The sequence below is a fragment of the Scyliorhinus canicula genome, chromosome 5 (genome assembly GCF_902713615.1).
Source record: "Scyliorhinus canicula chromosome 5, sScyCan1.1, whole genome shotgun sequence".
Lineage (NCBI taxonomy): Eukaryota > Metazoa > Chordata > Chondrichthyes > Carcharhiniformes > Scyliorhinidae > Scyliorhinus > Scyliorhinus canicula.
In genome coordinates, this window is record NC_052150.1 from 32,908,091 (window position 1) to 32,926,396 (window position 18,306).

An 18,306-nucleotide genomic window follows, 5' to 3' on the forward strand; every position below is an offset into this window, starting at 1 on the left:
TATGGGGCCTGGTGGGGAATGAGCACCACGACTGTGCTCGGGAGGGGACAGGCCCGCGATCGGTGCCCACCGATCGTTGGGCCGGCGTCTCAATTGGACGCACTATTTCCCTTCCGCCGCCCCACAAGATCAAGCTGCCACGTCTTGCGGGGCGGCTAAGGGGAAAGACGGCCACCGCGCCATGCGCGGGTTCGAGCTGTCAGCCGTCAGTCGCGCATGCGCTGGTTGGAGCCGGCCAACCTGTGCATGCGCGGCTGACGTCACATAGGCGCCGCCGTCGCATCATTCCCAGCGGCCGAGAATAACGGAGCGCCGCTCCTAGCCCCCCGGGTGGGGGTGAATTCGGTGAGAGGAGTGGCCCCCGAGGCCGTCGTGAAACTCGGCCGCGTTCACGACGGCCTTCACGATTTTTCCCGGGAGCGGAGAATCGCGCCCAATATGTCCGTCCTGAGATGTTCAAGAGTTGAATACACGGGGTCCACCGAGGCTAAGTGCTCCATTTGTTCCCACTGGCCAGTCAGATGATGATTCCGTTTGTCATACCCACTCCCCCCCCACCTCCATTAATCTCAAACAATCTCTTTCAACAATGGATCACTAAATGGTTTATAAAAAACGAGGGATGTAATGGAAAATCCTCATTATTTTTTTCTGATGTAACAATGAACTTGCTCAAGCACCGGAAAAAGAGGTTTAATTTCCCACTTTGGGAAAACCCACAACTATGAAGTGCAGAAAAGATAGAATCTGACCTGTAACCAGCTCCCTGATCTCCACGTCAGGAGTCTTCCGAAGCAGCCGGACCAGTACAGGAATGCCACCGCAGTTTTTCAGGGCAATTTTGTTGTCATCATTTGCCTTCCCGTATACCAGGTTTCTCAGGGCTCCACACGCACTGCGATGTACTTCTTGCATTCGATGGTCCAACAGGTCTACCAGCAATTGGATTCCACCTTGTCTTCTTATCTATAAGATTAGTTCACTTGTTAAGAGTGAATAATTAATCCATTATAAGAACCTTAAAACAGATCAAATTCTTAAAGAATAACAGAATCTAATATCTTATTAAATTGACTTTAAATATTCAAAAAAAATGCAAGGGTAGCCAAACAAATACTGGTGCTTCTCATTTTAAGACTGCATTTTATGTTGTGTTTCTGTTTCCCTGAGGAGCTGGCACTACTGTTGTAACATCATGAAGTTATATGAAGGGATTGTTCTACCCACTATTCCCATACATAAATTCTTGGGACAAAACGTAATGATCTGAGAAACCATACAATCCCTACAGCGCTGAAGGAGGCCATTTGGCCCATCTCGTCTGCACCAACCCTTGGAAAGAGCATCCCACCTCTGCCCAAGACCCCACCCAATCCCTCTAACCTCACAAAACCTTTTGGATACTGAGGGGCAATTTAGCATGGCCAATTCACTTAACCAGCACAGCTTTGGACTGTGGTAGGAAACCGGAACACCCGGAGGAAACCCACGCAGACTCGGGGAGAACGGCCACAACACAGACAGTTACCCGAAGCCGGAATTGAACCCGGGTCCCAGGTGCTGTGAGGCAGCAGTGCTAGCCACTGTGCCACCAATATACAAAATATTCATGCCCATGCTGCCTCAACCCAACCCAGATAAAAATGAAATACCGTCGAGGGACACTAGTAAGTGGACCTTACTCTGTGTTGTACAAGGAAACAGCACAGCTGAGGAGGTGTCACCATCTTAAGCCTTTGGAAATCTTGCGATTTTCACCCTCTCACTGTTTTTGAGAAATATCTTTAAAATCAGATTCCCTACAACTATCAGTAGCTCTCAACTCTCAGCTGGTCAGTGCCTCCCCCCCCCGCCCCCCCCCCAACCCCACCCCCCCTAAACGGCACCTCATTCTGTAAGAATCATCTAACTATTTACATTCTTTCTCAACCCAAGAACATCAGCAGCTCATCACAGCATGTAATGCCTCACCCCCCCATTGGTTTCCATCTCTGCCTTCCTATCTTCCACAACGTTCCACTTGCCAGCAGTGCAAGTTGCATCATTCGGCATACAAGCTCATTATGGCGATGGCAGGAATGCAGAAAGTGAGCCTGAAAGCGTGACCACCCGATGAGATATAAGCACCGGGTCTGAACAGTATCAAAATAATGTTGTGCAGAGTGGAGCACAAGGTCTGAGCAGGCTGCCATCCGGCCATCATCCTGAATTTACTTGTGATCCATGAGGTTCAGGTACCTAATGTGGCTTTTGCTTGCAGTAGGTTGAAAGGTACATAAATGATATACAGTATCCGTGGCATTATTTTGAAGAAGACTAAGGGGGTGTCCTGATCAATATTAGTCTCCAACCAACACCATTCAAAAAATATTATCCGTCGTTATAGCAGTGACTTCAATTTAAACGCACGTCATTAGTAGTAAAGCACTTTGGAACACCCCAAGGTGGTTAAAGATGTCAAAGAAATACAAATATTTATTTTTTTCTTTAATTGTTTGTTTCCAGGCTATTGAGGGCACCACAAGCTCTAAAAATAATTAGGTTAGTTTTCACACTGGCCAGGCAGAACTTTCAGGCTTTGGCCAAGGATGCAGTGGGATAATTAACTGGTTGTCCCACTTAGAGCATCTGTCAGTCATTTCTGGGCAAATCACCCTCAGACAATATGCTATGCTTCCCTTCAGTCATCTTCATTATGTTGTTTTTGGAGATGACTTGTAACATTAAACTGCCTGAAAGTTCTATTATACATTGCGAGGCTGCTTCCTGGTGATTTTGTTATTTTCCACTTCTTTATTTTTGCTGTTATCATTTTGATCCATGTTCAATGGGCATGTATCTTTAAGTTGAGCAGGGAAGTGAGGAATTCAAAAGTTATACAAGAGAACACTGTGCCAGCTTTCAAACAGCAGAACTCAGATTATTCAGCACTTGAGACATCAGTGGGACTCGGTTCGATTGATTGGCTGCTGGTCAATGAATTGGCCAAAAGGCCGTATTCTGCCCGGTAACAGGCAATGATTGGATCCGACCCGATTGGGAGGATTTTTTCCGAGAACTAAGGAAAGCACAGTTAGTTTCTGGATGCTCAGAGGAAAGGACCTGCTCTCTCGCTCTCTCTTTTTCTTTTTCTCTCTCTCTCTCTTTCTCTTTCTCCAGAAAAGCTGCATAGCTGTACAGAGACCTGAATGAACCTACAGTGAAAACCATTACCGATTGAAAGCAAAACCTTTGAACTGAAGGAGTGCTAGAAGACAACCATCTGAAACAAAGACTCCTACACTTTTTACCCCCCCCCCCCCCGATTATTCCACGAAGGCACTGAACGAATATTCAAGTTGTGTGAAAAGAAGTAATTGCACTGAAAGATTTACTTGAGAGGAAAGTTTGACTGCAGCACTCCGTTAATGTGTGTTTTCACAGTTTGAATTCTGCTGTCATTTTGCCTTTCACACAAGGATAATTTCTCTTGGAAGGGTCATACATTCTTGAAATGGGAAAATCAAAGGGAACTCAATAAAGTTTTATTGGCTTGGAGAGAGGTTGGGAGGGCCAATAAAGTTTGCCTCTTCTGGTTATTTTGATAGTGAAATAAAAGCGAGGAGTGCACAGGAAACCTTCCCTCGACCTCATTTGCCTGGCAATAAGCTGCCTGTACTCCAGACTCAGGCACCCTGCCCCTGGCCCCCAAATATTCCCCTGAAAATCAAGGTTTTACAGAGGTGGCAGACATACCTCAGTGAGGAGAGCTCTCACCTCTGGGTCAGAAGGAGACAGGCTCACACTCTAAAATATCCTGTAACACTATTCCGAGTGCTGGGGAGTTCTCCCCAGTATCCTGGACAATACGCATCCCTCAGCCAACATCACCAAGAAAGGATTATCTAGTTATTATCATATTGCTGTTTGCATGCAAACTGGTTATTGCGTTTGACTACGTGAGAACAGTGACTGCATTTCAAAAAGAGTATTTAACAGGCATGCAAACTCTTTTGGATGCTCCAGGTTTGGGGTGAAGTGCAAATTGTCAGTGCAAATCATTCCTTTCTTTATAGTACGACAGAAACTATGGCCACATTGGTCTCTAATTTCCTATCATTAACTCCATGAAACAACACACTCGCAGGCCAGTGTGACAGAAAAGTATCGACACATAAGTTCCATCCACTTTTCAAGATAATGCAAACCATGCGGATGTGTTGTTTTTAAAACTTGTCATATTCCACAAATAATCTATTCCACTTTAATGGGGATTCATGTATAATAGAGGATACTTCATGATCATAGGCACTGTATTATATGTTCTTTCAAGTGTGGTAGTCCTTATGAATGAGTTATGATCAGCCCAGAGAGAGAGCGTTTTCACAATAACGATGGTCGGAATGATCCGGGTGGTTGGGATTCTCTATTACCGCTGGCAGCGCACCCCCACCAGCCGGTTTCCTGGTGGCATGGGGTGGCTTAAATGGGAAATCCCATTGGCAAATATTGGGGGAAAAAAATCCTGCTGCTGGCGAATGGCCTATCTGGGATTTTGATGGGATTTTGTGACCCAGCGCTGGTGAAGGAGTGGTGATGTGTATCCAAGGTTGAATGATGTAATGGCACTCCCAAAGTGTTGATTGCACACTGCAGCTAAGGTGTGGCAGCGATAGAGGGAGGGGGTGGTGGTGGAAGGGCTGAGAAGGAAGCGGGTTGCTTTGTTCTGGATGGTGCTCAGCTTCAGGGCACATTAGGGTAAACTCACCAATCGCATATTTCTGGCGGAGTGCTGCTGCAAGGGAGCAAAGGTCAGCGATGGGATGACAGCAACTAAGTTGATCCTTCAAGGTTGGCTACCCATCAAGATGGTTGGATTTACTCTATCATTTCGCCATTGACATTTTCAAACTAAATAACAGCTTAGGAATTAGACCATCAATACACAGTCTGCACCAGTGATAAGTGTCCTCTTGACTCAATACAGCACAGGAACTGGCCCTTCGACCCTCCAAGACTCAATGGTAGCATTCTTGCTTTTGAATCGTTCAGTCCCAGTGTATGACCTGGTCACAAGTCTAGTTAGTTCTGTGCAGTGCTGAGCGAGAACTTTGTTGTCAGCTGTGCCATTCTTCAGCGGAACTGCTAAACCAAGGCATCATTCAGATGGACAGAAAGTAATCACAAGGGACTATTCAAAGAAGAGGAGGGAACACTAATTTATCCTTAAACTGAACACCATGAAAGGAATTGCATTGCTGGTTGTGGAACCTTGATGTTGTCAGATTGTTTGCTTATGCAACAATAAGAGACTGTGCTTCAACAGTAATTTGTTGGTTATGAAGTACTTTGGGCTGACCTAAGGCACTATCATAAACACAAAAGCATTCTTTTTAAGCCTTTGGGCCACAAGGAGCAGTTAGAAAAGTTGGGAATATTTACACAGGTGAACTGGAAAAATGTTATCCAAGGATCACATATAGGTAAGGGTTATAGGGAGGAGGCTGGAACTGGGGATTCTGCTGGGAGCCAAGAAGGACTTTTGATAGTTTTGCCAATGTTAAGTTGAGGGAGGAGGAGCCTACAGATTTCCCACATGCCTTTTCACCATATGCCAAACCAAGGCATCATTCAGATGGACATAAAGTAATCACAAGGAACTATTCAAAGAAGAGGAGGGAACACTCATTTATCCTTAAACTGAACACCATGAGTGCAGAGAGATCTTGGGGGTCAATGTTCATAGATCTTTGAAAGTTGCCACTCAAGTGGATAGAGCTGTGAGGAAGGCCTATGGTGTGCTAGCGTTCATTAGCAGAGGGACTGAATTTAAGAGCCGTGAGGTGATGATGCAGCTGTACAAAACCTTGGTAAGACTACATTTGGAGTACTGTGTGCAGTTCTGGTCTCCTCATTTTAGGAAGAATGTGGAAGCTTTGGAAAAGGTGCAAAGGAGATTTACCAGGATGTTGCCTGGAATGGAGAGTAGGTCTTACGAGGAAAGGTTGAGGGTGCTCAGCCTTTTCTCATTAGAACGGAGAATGATGAGGGGCGACTTGATAGAGGTTTATAAGATGATCAGGGGAATAGATAGAGTAGACAGTCAGAGACTTTTTCCCCGGGTGGAACAAACCATTACAAAGGGACATAAATTTAAGGTAAATGGTGGAAGATATAGGGGGGATGTCAGAGGTAGGTCCTTTGCCCAGCGAGTAGTGGGGGCATGGAATGCACTGCCTGTGGAAGTAGTTGAGTCGGAAACATTAGGGACCTTCAAGCGGCTATTGGATAGGTACATGGATTACGGTAGAATGATGGGGCGTAGATTAATTTGTTCTTAATCTAGGACAAAAGTCCAGCACAACATTGTGGGTTGAAGGGCCTGTTCTGTGCTGTATTTTTCTATGTTTTTCTATGCAACTAGAAACCTGGTAACAGAGGATCGTTATCAGACACAGGCATCTCCCCTTATAATATCCAATAATTAGTTTGTGCCTCTCCCTTGGCAAAATGAGTCAGAGAGCATGTTTCTTTTTAATTAAGGAGTTGGTGAGAAAGCAGAAAAGAAATCTGAAAGAGCGGAGTACCTGAAATTTGATTAATATGCAGCCATTTTACAAATATAAAATTGGCACCAAATTGTCCAATATGGTGGGTGATGAGCACGCACAGGAATGCGCCACTTGCCATATTAGTAAAATCAGAAAAAGAGGTGCCGGTTCATGTGACTAAAGGGCCTTATGCCAGTTTGAGACATCCTGTGCCTAATTGGACTTCCCTGGCTGCCCAGGCCAGCTGCGTTCAGGAAAACCAAGTCTACCAGGAGTGCTCCTCCTGGCTCTACTGCAGAGCCAATGACCGTTGCTTGCTTCCTTTAGGCCCCTTGCAATTGCTGCCCTCATTCGACCAAATCGTTGCCACTCCCTCAACAGGTTGTGCCCCCCCTCAAAGATTGATTGTCACCCATCCTCTCCTGGACAGTCCATCTTTCCTGGGTACAGTTCATTAGCATCATGAAGACAAAGGCCCAAATCAGGCAGACCTTGCACCTCCCCATTCAGGGACAGAGCTTGTTTCCGATGCTCACTTAGCTCTGGCAAGCCAATTTCTAGGCTTCCCTGGTTATCTGTGTCGCTGATGAAGGAGCTACGCTCCAAAAGCTAGAGATTCCAAACAAACCTGTTGGACTTTAACCTGATGTTGTAAGACGTCTTACTGTGCCCACCCCAGCCCAGTGCCGGCATCTCCACAACATGTTACACTCACTGAGGGATGTGTGCCAGTCTCATTGCTATTTGGTTGAGGACATCAAGGCCATAGTCCAGACAAGAGTGGGCCTCCAGGACTGGCAGCGCCAGTTGATGTTGGAGCCACTAGAGCTCACTCCGGCCTCACCTCCATCGCATGTAGTAGCCAGGGGGCCATTGAGCACCACAAGGGTGCAGGATGTGATGGGGCCTGTGCCGGTGCCTCCTGAAAGAGAGGTGCTGCAACACCTCAGCGCTTCTGCTGCATCAGATGGGCAGCGGGAAGAACAGAGTGGCACATTGTCACCTGTAACGCCTGAAGGTTGGCCGGACACACCGAGGTCTAGGCCCTCCAAACGACGGCTGCCAAAGGCATCTCAGGTCAGAGAGCGAGAAATGCCACCTCCATGTCTGATATGCTGTCTGGAGTCACACCTAAAAGGAGAGGAAGGCCACGTAAAATTAGAAAGATAGACGCCACTTCAGTTGTCACAGGCCCAGCAAATAGGTGATAGTTCGGCGTCAGGACACAACAATGTAGATAGTCAGTAAACACACTTTTTCATCAATATTCCAACCTGCATCAATCCTCTATCTGAATGGTGTTCAGGACAGTGGAAGGTGATTCTAAAGGCAGGACTCAGACTTGGCCAAACGATGAGGAGAACCAGAGCTCATCTCGCAGCGAGTTGTTATCATCCTCCTTCCTGTGGTCAAGACCCACTGATACATCCAACCCAGGGCCAACACCCTGTAGTGATGCCGGGAGGACTCTTGGAAAGGGGAGGGGGAGCTGGGGTGGTGGGCTGGAGTGAAAGGAAGTGGGATAGGGAAGGTGGAGTGAAGGGAAGAGGGACAGGGCAGGTGGAGTGAAGGGAGGAGGGACAGGGAAGGTGGAGTAAAGGGAGGAGGGACGGGTATGGGAAAGGGGGCACCGCTTGGAAGGGAGGGGGTGCTGGAGAGGTGGGACATGGCAGCAGAGCTGACGGTGGCCAGGTCTCTTAGTCATCAAATCAGGAGGTGATGAGGTTGTCCCAAGTGTGGCGGCCCTGGAGCACATGTTGGACGGTCTGCTCTGCCAGCCCGGGTTTATGCCTAGTTTTTCCTGACCCTGCTTGCCAAAGAAGGCCTGGCATTCTACCGCCTCCTCCAGCATGTCCCCCATCTGCTGTGTGATGTTGTGAAGGACGCAGCACAATGTTAGAGACCCACCTGGGGCTATACTGGAGGGCCTCACTTGTGGTCCAGGCCTCGGAAGCATGTGATGAGGTGCAAATTAACTGCTCAATGACACTCCTGGTTGCTGCATGGGCGTCGTTATAATGGGTCTCCGCATCGGTCTGGGGCCTCCGGACAGACGTCATTTGACAAGATATCAACAGGTAACCCTTGTCACCCAAGAGCCAAACCCCTCACCCGGGGGAGTGCCTCAAAGGTGCTTGGAACCTCAGAGTGCACCAGGAGGTATGCATCATGCGCACTGCCTGGGTATCAGGCGCAGACTTGCATGATGTGTAGCTGGTGGTCATACACCAACTGCAAATTCAGGGAGTGGAACCCCTTCCGATTGATGAAGGGCACACACTGGTGAGCCGGTGCCCATAGGGGGTCATGGGTCATGCATGCCATAGATCACCTTAGCTTGTCAGTGCAGCAAGAGCTTGGGTTGTCATTTTAAAATGCCGCCCTGATCTCTTGGCCCCTCTTGGACACGCCACTGAGGCCAATGGACCCCCTCCCCAATGCCCCAACGAGCACCCCCACAACCAGGGCCTGATCCCTGCCATGGGAAACCTGGTACCTGGGCACTGCCAGTCTTGCACCCCAGCAATGCTATCTGGACACCCTGGCAATGCCAGTGTGGCACCACCAGTGTTCCTGGGTGGCACTGCCAGGGTGTGAGGGCGTCATTGCCAAAGTGCCAGGCTGGCAGTGCCAAGGTGCCTGGGTACCAGCAGGACTATCAGGGTACCACCCTACGCAGAGCACGACCACCTGGTGGCCTCCTGTGGTTTGGGAGACCCCCACCCCCCAGGTGCCATTACGCCTGGTCCACTTTTCTGTGGACCAGTGCTAAATGCCGCCATCAAGAGGTCTCCCAGGTAAGGGTGTTTGTTCCCAGGCCTCGGGAGAATAGGGCGATGACATATTTAAATGAGCCTAATGGCTCACTGAAACATGTACATCTGGATCTCACTCAGTGAATACGAGATCCAGATTGTGATGTCTCGTGAGATCTCGTTAGATCTCCAGAGGCATTCTCAGCATCGTAAACTTACGAGAGGCCTCTTGCGAGATTTATCAGCCTCGTCGCATCACCTAGTTGGGCACGACAAGGCCGTTTGATCGTGTCCATAGTCTGCTGCCCGGGAACACAGGGCTTCTGTCACAGCATATATGTAGCTGTGGACGGATGTCAGAGAGACTCCAGGCCCCTGCTTGGCCCCCGTAAAGATACTGTGGCATCAAAGTTAAGGGCGGCCGTCACTTTGACAGCCACCGGGAGCGGGTGTCTTCCTCCAAGGCCCAGGGTGCCAGGTGCGCTGCCGTCTGGCACTGGTGACGCATGGTCTCCCTGGTCAGCCAAAGTCTTTGGCTGCACACGCGACCCGGCAGCTCCTAGAAGGACAGGCGTCGACGGTATAGATGTGCTTTCATGCAGCGCCTCCTTCGCACCTCCTCGTTGGCCTGTTGAACAGCTGACACTCGAGCCACACCGGCTGGTCCCTGCTCTTCTGGAGCAGGCTCCTCTTGTGCAGGGTCCTCCCTGAGCAGGCCCTGTGCCTTCAGCCTCTGTGCATCTGCAACGGCAACAGTGGCCAGGTAGATAGTAAGCATTCCTGGCTGTACTCTGAAATTCATTCTCTGCAGGGGGAGAAAAGAGAAGACATGTTAAGAAGATGGTATTCCCTTTCCCATCAAAATCCAACAGCCTACATGGTGTCCCTGAGTTGCACTTCAACACCACCCTCCACATGTCTTCCCCAAATCCACCTCCACCCCTCAGCTGCTCCTTCTGATATGATGTTGTCCGCACGTCACCGTTGCACCTATCAGTGAGTGGCACCTGGCCTGTGATGTGGGGAGTCTCTATCTTTACCACCCATCCCTGTCAACAGGGATGCTGGTGGCTTCCATAACCCATGTCAGTAATAGGCTCTGTGGCCTTTGTCCTGTTTTTCCAGGGGTTTACTATAGGTGTCCTCATTGGGTGGGTCATATGTTATCCCATAGCACCTGGCTGTGCAGTGGAGAGGGTCACAGTGCGTCACTAATCACCTCCATGCATCGAGGCCTGTGTGCTCCAGATGGGGATGAGCGAGGGAAGTGTGCATCTGCTGGGAGCTGACCTGCAGTGTGATGAGGATCCTGGGTGTGATGCACAAGTTGTGACAACCTGACCATGGACAGGATGGATGGGAACAGGGGCTCGGTGTGTGGGCAGGGTTTGGAGATGCTGGTGACCCTGCGGAATGGGCCAGCTATTAGTCTCACTGGTGAGACCTCGGCCTTGAGAGGGTCAGTGCGCTAGGGAGGGTGCCAAATGCCAGGATGCATGTGTCCTTTGGGGTGAGCTCTGCTATCTCCCTGCTTCCCCTGCAGTGGGCTGTGATTATGATGAGTGCACTGAGGAGTGCCAGTACCTGGTGGGCCACTTATTGAGCTTGGCCATGCCCATCCCATTGATGGGTCAGCTGGGGTCTGGGGGTTTCCAGAGGGGCGATCTGGGTGGGCTCCTGAATAACCAGAGGCTCTCTGAAAATTTACAGGACACAGTGAGCAGTCAGCAGCTAAATGGGTATGTACTGCAGCAATGGCAGCCTGAGCCTGGCCACCCCGATCCCGAGGGAGACACCCCGAGTCCACAGACCTGTCACCAAGTCGTTCCCCCTTAAGCCCCCCTAACCCAGGCAGCCACCCCCCAGCAAGCTCGACAATTTTGAAGAGTTTGAAAAAGTTTTCTTACCTTCTCGCTCCCCCTCAGCTGCCATGGCGCCCAGGCCCCATTTGTAAATACGTGCACTAATTTGCACCCACGTGACCTCAGCCTGAGAGGGGCAGAGGATCATGGAAGAGCAGAGCATTCTGTGTCCAACCCGCTAGGTAGATTTAAATGCTGATTTTGCATTGGCGCCACTGGTGCAGGGTGCAAACCTCGATTTCACCACCAGGGAGGGACCGGAGCAGGGCGCCAGAATCAGCACTGGCGCAAACATCAATTTTTGCATTACATGTGATTCTCCGCCCGATCCCGATTCAAGTTTCCGGCGTCATAAGGTGGACAATCCAGCCCATGGTCTGTAAAGGATTGAGAACTGTGCTCAGACCGTTTGACTGATAAGGAAGAAACAGTCCTGGATTAGGAAATAAATATACAACACAATCATAAATAAATTTAAAAGCGGCGTCAAATGCAGTGAAGATCCTTGAGGAGACAGATGAGAGCTCTTGTTCTGTAAGCACATTCTTATCGCAAAAGCGTTGTCTCTGCAAGAGCAGCTTGCTCAAAATGCTGGCTGCTGAGCAGAAGAAATAGGAATTCAACAACAATCAGAAAAAGATTGACATCGCTCCTCCAAAAAAAAACTACATTTGATGAAATAATAAGCTTCTGGTTTGCAAGGAAGCTAAGGAGTTGGAGTAATTGTACAAATAGTTACAAAACAATGAAATGAGAAGCTTGGACATTTTGCAATTTGAATATATAAACACAATAAATTACAATTATTAAAACATAATTTGTTTACGAAGATTAGGGATGTGCCTTTCAATGGTGGTGAAGTTTGGAACCCTTCCAACAACTGTGATGCACTAATTCATTTATGTCACTGATGTGCTCTTACAGTTATCTTCATAATTGCAAGAGGTTACCAATGTTCAACACTCTTCTTTCTTAAAGACCAGGGGCATGATTCTCAGTCCCGCCGCACCCGTTTTCTGCTACGGTGAGCCCCCACCGGCAGCGGCATCCTCCGTCCTGCCAGGCGGCAATGGGATTTCCCATTGTGGGATTTCCCACGCTGTCGGGAAATCCGCGGGCGCGAGTGTGCTGCCGACAAAGCGGAGAATCCCGCAGAATCCCGGAGAATCCAGACCTAGGATATTGATGGTTAAAAACAAGATTGAAAATGTTAGGCCAACCATCGAGTCATAGACTCATAGAGGTCTACAGCACAGAAATGGCTGTTCAGCTCATCGCGTCTGGACTGGTCAAAGCAACCACCTAACTATTCTAATCCCATTTTCCAGCACTTGGCCTATAGCCTTCTATGCCTTGGCATCACAAGTGCACATCTGAATACTTCTTCAATGTTTGAGGGTCTCTGCCTCCACCACCCTTTCAGGCGGTGAGTTTCACACTCCCATCACCCTCAAGGTGGAAAGGTTTTTCTCACATCCCATATAAATCTCCTGCCCTTACTTTAAATCTATGTCCCTGGTCATTGATCCCTCCACCATGTGGAAACGTTTCTTCCTGTCTATCTATGCACCTCATAATTTTATACATCTCAATCAGGTTCCGCTTCAGTCTCCTCTGCTCTTAAGAAAACAACCCAAGGCTATCCAATCTTTCTTCATAGCTAAAACTCTCCAACCCAGGCAACATGGTGGTAAATCTCCTCTGTGCCCTTTCCAGAACTAACACAACCTACCTATAATGTGGAACTGCACATTATAGTCTAGCTGTGGCCTAATCAACGCTTTATGCAGTTTAAGCATAACTTCCCTGCTCTTTTGTCTTGCATAAAGACAAGTATACCATATGTCTTATGAACCACTATATCCACCTGCCCTGCCACCTTAAGCGACTGGAGTACATGCACACCAATGTTCCTCTGATCCTTGATAGCTCCCAGGGTCCTGCCATTCATCATGTATTCCCCTTGCCTTGTTTGTCTTGCCCAACTGCATCATCTCACAATTATCCAGATGATTGAGAAACCATGAACCAGGGCGGCACGGTGGTGCAGTGGTTAGCTCTGCTTCCTTCGTCCCTGAGGACCCGGGTTTGTCCCTGGCCCCGGGTCATTGTCTGTGGCGTTTGCACATTCTCCCCGTGTCCGCCTGGGTTTCACCCCCACAACGCAAAGATGTGTCGGGTTAATGAATTGACCACGCTAAATTGTTCCCTTAATTGGAAAAAAATAATTGGGTATTCTAAATTCATTTAAAAAAAAGAAAAACCATGAAAGCCATGATTGAAATAAGCTCCTCATCCCGCCTTTGATGGAATTAATCAAATCAAAGGGTGGGACTACTGAAAATCAGGAAGCTATTTCTAGTCTCCTGCTTTGCCTAGTTCATGGGTTTACCAAGGAAGTCTTTAATGAGATGTTATCAACATTCCAACCAGGGATCCAACCATATTTCCAAGTGGTGCTGATATTGTCCAATCTAGGTCCAGAACACATAATTCAAACAAGACCTCTACTGATGTCTGTCTTCAATTCAATGCTCTTTTTCCTTTGTACAGTAACATATGGCAGTCTCGCCTCATATCTGTAACTTCTTCCAGCCCATCGACCCCCCTCGGTTACTCTGTAGTCCTCCAAATCTGGCCTTTTATCCTCCCCCTTCCTTTTTACCACCATTGGTAACCACACCTTTAGCTGGCATGACTTGACGTTCTGGAAATTTCTCCCTAAATTCCTCTGATGTTCTATTTCCCTCTTCTCCTTTAAGTCTCTTGTTAAAACATACCGCTTTGACTAAATCTTTGGTCACCTGACATAATAAGTACTATTACAATTACATAAATATTACAATGTCTGAAGACTATTAGGGTTTGGTCCAAATATTTGTCTGATTATGCTTATGCGAAGCATTTTGGGACATTTAAAAAAATGTTCTTTCCAACCCACAAACTTACAAATCAGAGGGGCCCCCCAAACCCCATCCCGATAAAGAAGACATTTTTGCTGGTTTTCTAGTGCTTAGGATTTACGTTTCAGCTTGGTTGTCCTCGAAGAAACCCAGGGTGAAGACAGCAGTAATAAAGTCAATGGCCAGTCAACCCACCTGACAATCTCTGACAAACTAGAGAATGAGCAACCCAAGTTAATTCCACCAATTCTGTTCGTGCAACCAAAATCTGTGCGCGATTATTTTTTTGCATTATTCAAACACTGTGCGATGCATTGAAAGCTGCCACGAGGAGGAAGAGCAAAGTGTGCGTGACGTGACTGGAGAGTGCGCTTAACAATTTACATAATCAGATTCACGTCTTAAACGGCCAACCCACCAATCCATTTGCCTGAGAAGTACTGAAAAGAAATTCTTTGCTGCTTCAAATTTCTAACTCCAGCCTTTACAAAGAAAATAACAGAATTCCTTCTGTCGCTTCTGACAACCAACAATGACCAAATTCAAGTGAGAACACTGGCGAAGCTGAATCATTTTATCGAAACTGTTCTTTTGTACATGGAAAATGATAAGCATCAGATTGTGAATTGCATGAAATTTCCTGTTCTAGCAAGTGATGTTATATACAATGGGCATTCATAGTCATCTGAAGTTTGAGGGGGAATGGAACAGGTTGAATTTGTCATTCAGCAGTCTGCTCCATTCAATGAGGAGAATGAGAAAAAAAAGCGAAGAAGGTTTGCAATTCCAGGCACGATTACAGACATCAATTTCTTCTTGTACCCAGAGAATGGGACGAATGTTGAAGTCACTGCCGCAATACGCAGTTTGAGTGAATCAGATAGACGCAGTTCAGGGGAATTTAAGATGAACCGATGAAGGAGAAATCAATAGAAGCAACTGGTGACAGGGTTAGATGAAGAGGGGTGGGAGAAGACCTACGTAGCACAGAAACATAGCACAGACCAGTTGGGTAGAAGGCCTTATTTTCTTTTCTGCTTTTTATGTAGTAGTACAGTACTGAAATTTATACAGGCTGAATGAGAAACTGATGGAAGTGACAGTTAGGGAAGCCACAAGAAACAAGATTATGCCTGGGTTCCATCATCTGCCGAGGACCTTCTATTTTGTGATGAAAAGGAATGTGTCTTCAGAAATCTTATGAATCAGGCAGTGGCTGAAACATTTTGAAATCAGAGCAATCTCCTTCATGTTTGCTACAAATTGGAGTCAAAGAAGATAGATTTCTGTGATGAACATCAGGTAGATAAATCTACATATTATCACAACCAAGGGACTGGTTTAGCACAGGGCTAAAGAGCTGGCTTTGAAAGCAGACCAAGGCAGGCCAGCAGCACGGTTCAATTCCCATACCAGCCTCCCCGAACAGGTGCCGGAATGTGGCGGCTAGGGGCTTTTCACAGTAACTTCATTGAAGCCTACTTGTGACAATAAGCGATTTTCATTTCATTTCATACAAGGAGTTCTGTTTACCATTCCCCAGAATGTAGTTAGATAGGCAATTTATGAGTGAAGATTGTGGATCTTTAACATGGAGCCAATAGCTAAAGCTTTAAACCCTAGCAAAAGCTGACAGGTTGAAAAGAAGACTGGATTAATGACAAGACCAATATTATTCTTGTTGAACTTTACAAGATAGCTATGTTTGAAAATGTATCCTTTCATTTAATTTGAAATGGAATATTTCTTTGAATTTCTCTGAATTAGGTTAGTAATATTAACTCTGTCCAAAAACAGGCTCATGTGATCTGTTTTCATGGGGAAAAACACCCAAACCAAAACCCGTTGAAACTCAGGTGAAAGCATTCACGGAAAGAGAGACAGCAGTTATTCGGACACAGTGGCAGACACTGGGGCAGAAACAAAGGAATTACGACTGTCAGGAAGAAGCAGCAGCTAGTGCTGTGATGAGCAGAGTGAACTGTTGCTGTGTTAACAACTAAGCAGAATTCTTCAGAAAGTTAAGTGATTTTATTCAAAAAGAAGGGAACAGGGCTGGGCGGTGTAGTGATATGCATCACTGTATATACACAAGGGGTTAATGTAAATACACTACAACTAAGTAACCACTAGAGGGAGCACCAGAGATGTATATAATGCACAAACAGGAAGTCAAGGGGCACTCTTCACAGGAACGGCAGCTGGTGAGCAGGACACAGACAGGTAGCTCAGATGTAACATAGTATAAAGCCTGGAGAGAGAACAAACTCATCCAAATAAAGCATCTACTTCAACTGTAAGACTACGAGCTTTATTCAGACACAAGGAATAATACACGGCAGCATAGTAGTTAACACTGTTGCTTCACAGCGCCAGGGCCTCGGGTTCAATTCTCGGCTTGGGTCACTGTCTGTACGTTCTCCCTATGTCTGTACGGGGTTTCCTCCGGGTGCTCTGGGTTCCTCCCGCAAGTCCTGAAAGACGTGCTGTTAGGTGAATGGGACATTCTGAATTCTCCCTCTGTATACCCGAACAGGCGCCGGGATGTGGCAACTAGGGGCTTTTCACAGTAGCCTCATTGCAGTGTTAGCGTAAGCCTACTGTGACAATAAAAATTATTATTATTATGACGAACAGGTCTTTCCACATTTAAGGGACACAGAGTCACTGAGGTGGAATTTCCTGGTGGAAGTTCAGGAACACTCAAACCGAGTAGAACAATTTTCGAAGGACACCAGAAGATTTGACCTGCTATGATAGGCAGAAGTGGGCCTGCTGGAATTATTTGAGATGATAATCTTATTTTGTTACCCAGCTGCCAAAGTGCGAAGTAATTACGTTTTGCATAGTATATTTCAATTGAGTTCATTAGTTAATGCAGAAGTAGCTTTTCTTTAGTTTGGTATGTTAGTTGCCTGCTCAGCCATGTTTGATCTACTTTAATTTTAATTTGTTTGTTTCACTAAAAATCGTAAAAACCTGTCCTTCGGCTACTTCTGTGGCTTACTGGGAAACACATCTCTTTTTTGAACATTATTGGTTATTCCCGAGACCATAACACTCTTCATTATATCCAAATGAAACACCTCTCCAACGGATCAGAGCCATGCTATAACATTGGTCTCAAATGCCATGCCTTGGACCTTCACTTCCGTATTCCAACAGCTGTTTGCAAATATATCTTAACCTCCATCTCAAGTTTAGTTTGGCTTCAGACTGAGGCATTGAGGGCACAAACTGATAATCCGCCGTGTCCTGACGTAGAATATTAACCACCTGTAACAGTTAAGTGATTTTGCCACTACAAAGGAATGGGGGAAGTGTCGTTGAGAGGAGAGAGTTAGGGAGATCCAGTGTAATCATTCAAAAGCCTGGTGCTGAGGAATAGAAGTGGAGCTAATCTTCGCACACTGTTGCAGGCTTTTAGTTATAGAGATACATCTTACAAATATCCATCTCCATCCTCAAACACAGTTTCAGTCTTTTCATATTTGTATGAACACATGTGAATCTGCAGTTAGTGCCTCGCATAATTACAACTGAATATAATTGACAGATTCCATTCACGCGTTTTAAATAAAAAAGTGAGTTCATATTTACCACCAAAATTTCAAAGCAAATTATATCAAAGACCTTTATATTCTGTACAAAGCTTTATATTGGGAAACACTTCTCCTCTGGGACTCAGAATATATTTTTAAAGAGAGACGTTTCTTTTTATAAATCAAATTGATAATTAATCACTTGCATGCACCTATTTAATTTTAGACATCTCCTATCTTTCCAGCATTTGTTTCAAGTCAGCAAAGACATCCCCAACTCTTTTTCACACACATTTTTTGGGGTATATATTATCACGTAAGTCACAAACATCTGCATAATATTCAAAACATATAATCTATTCGGTATGCCCATTGTACAGATTTGTATTTAAAATATTTTATAAATAGAACCCCTGATCCTCGGCCTCCACATGAGCCAATGTTTGGGAAGCCAGGATGCTCATAGAAACTCTTATCATGTTATGACTGCTGGACTTTAGAGGACAATTATGTTTTAAAATGCCTCCGTTAATTCAAGGTAAAATGGAGCAGTCTGGGGACAAGCCTAGGTGACCTGGTTGCCATGGGGATAAAGTCCCAGGTTAAAGTTTATTGAACATATGGTGCACACTTTAACACCTGGTCACAGAGGAGGAGGCAGCTGGTCTTGCTGAGCACAGACTCTCGTGCAGTTAGAGGTAGATGTTTAGAGG

The 18,306-nt window shown here is 46.5% G+C and overlaps 1 protein-coding gene across 8 annotated transcripts in view; it reads right to left on the minus strand.

Moving 5' to 3' along the window:
- Positions 1-18,306, minus strand: part of LOC119965900 (catenin delta-2-like) — a 1,408,928-nt gene that overhangs the window by 232,439 nt on the left and 1,158,183 nt on the right. For all 8 annotated transcript variants that reach the window (XM_038796885.1, XM_038796882.1, XM_038796883.1 and 5 more), the window contains one exon: positions 753-966. In XM_038796885.1, the coding sequence (XP_038652813.1) occupies positions 753-966 (214 nt within the window). The remainder of the gene's footprint in view (positions 1-752; positions 967-18,306) is intronic.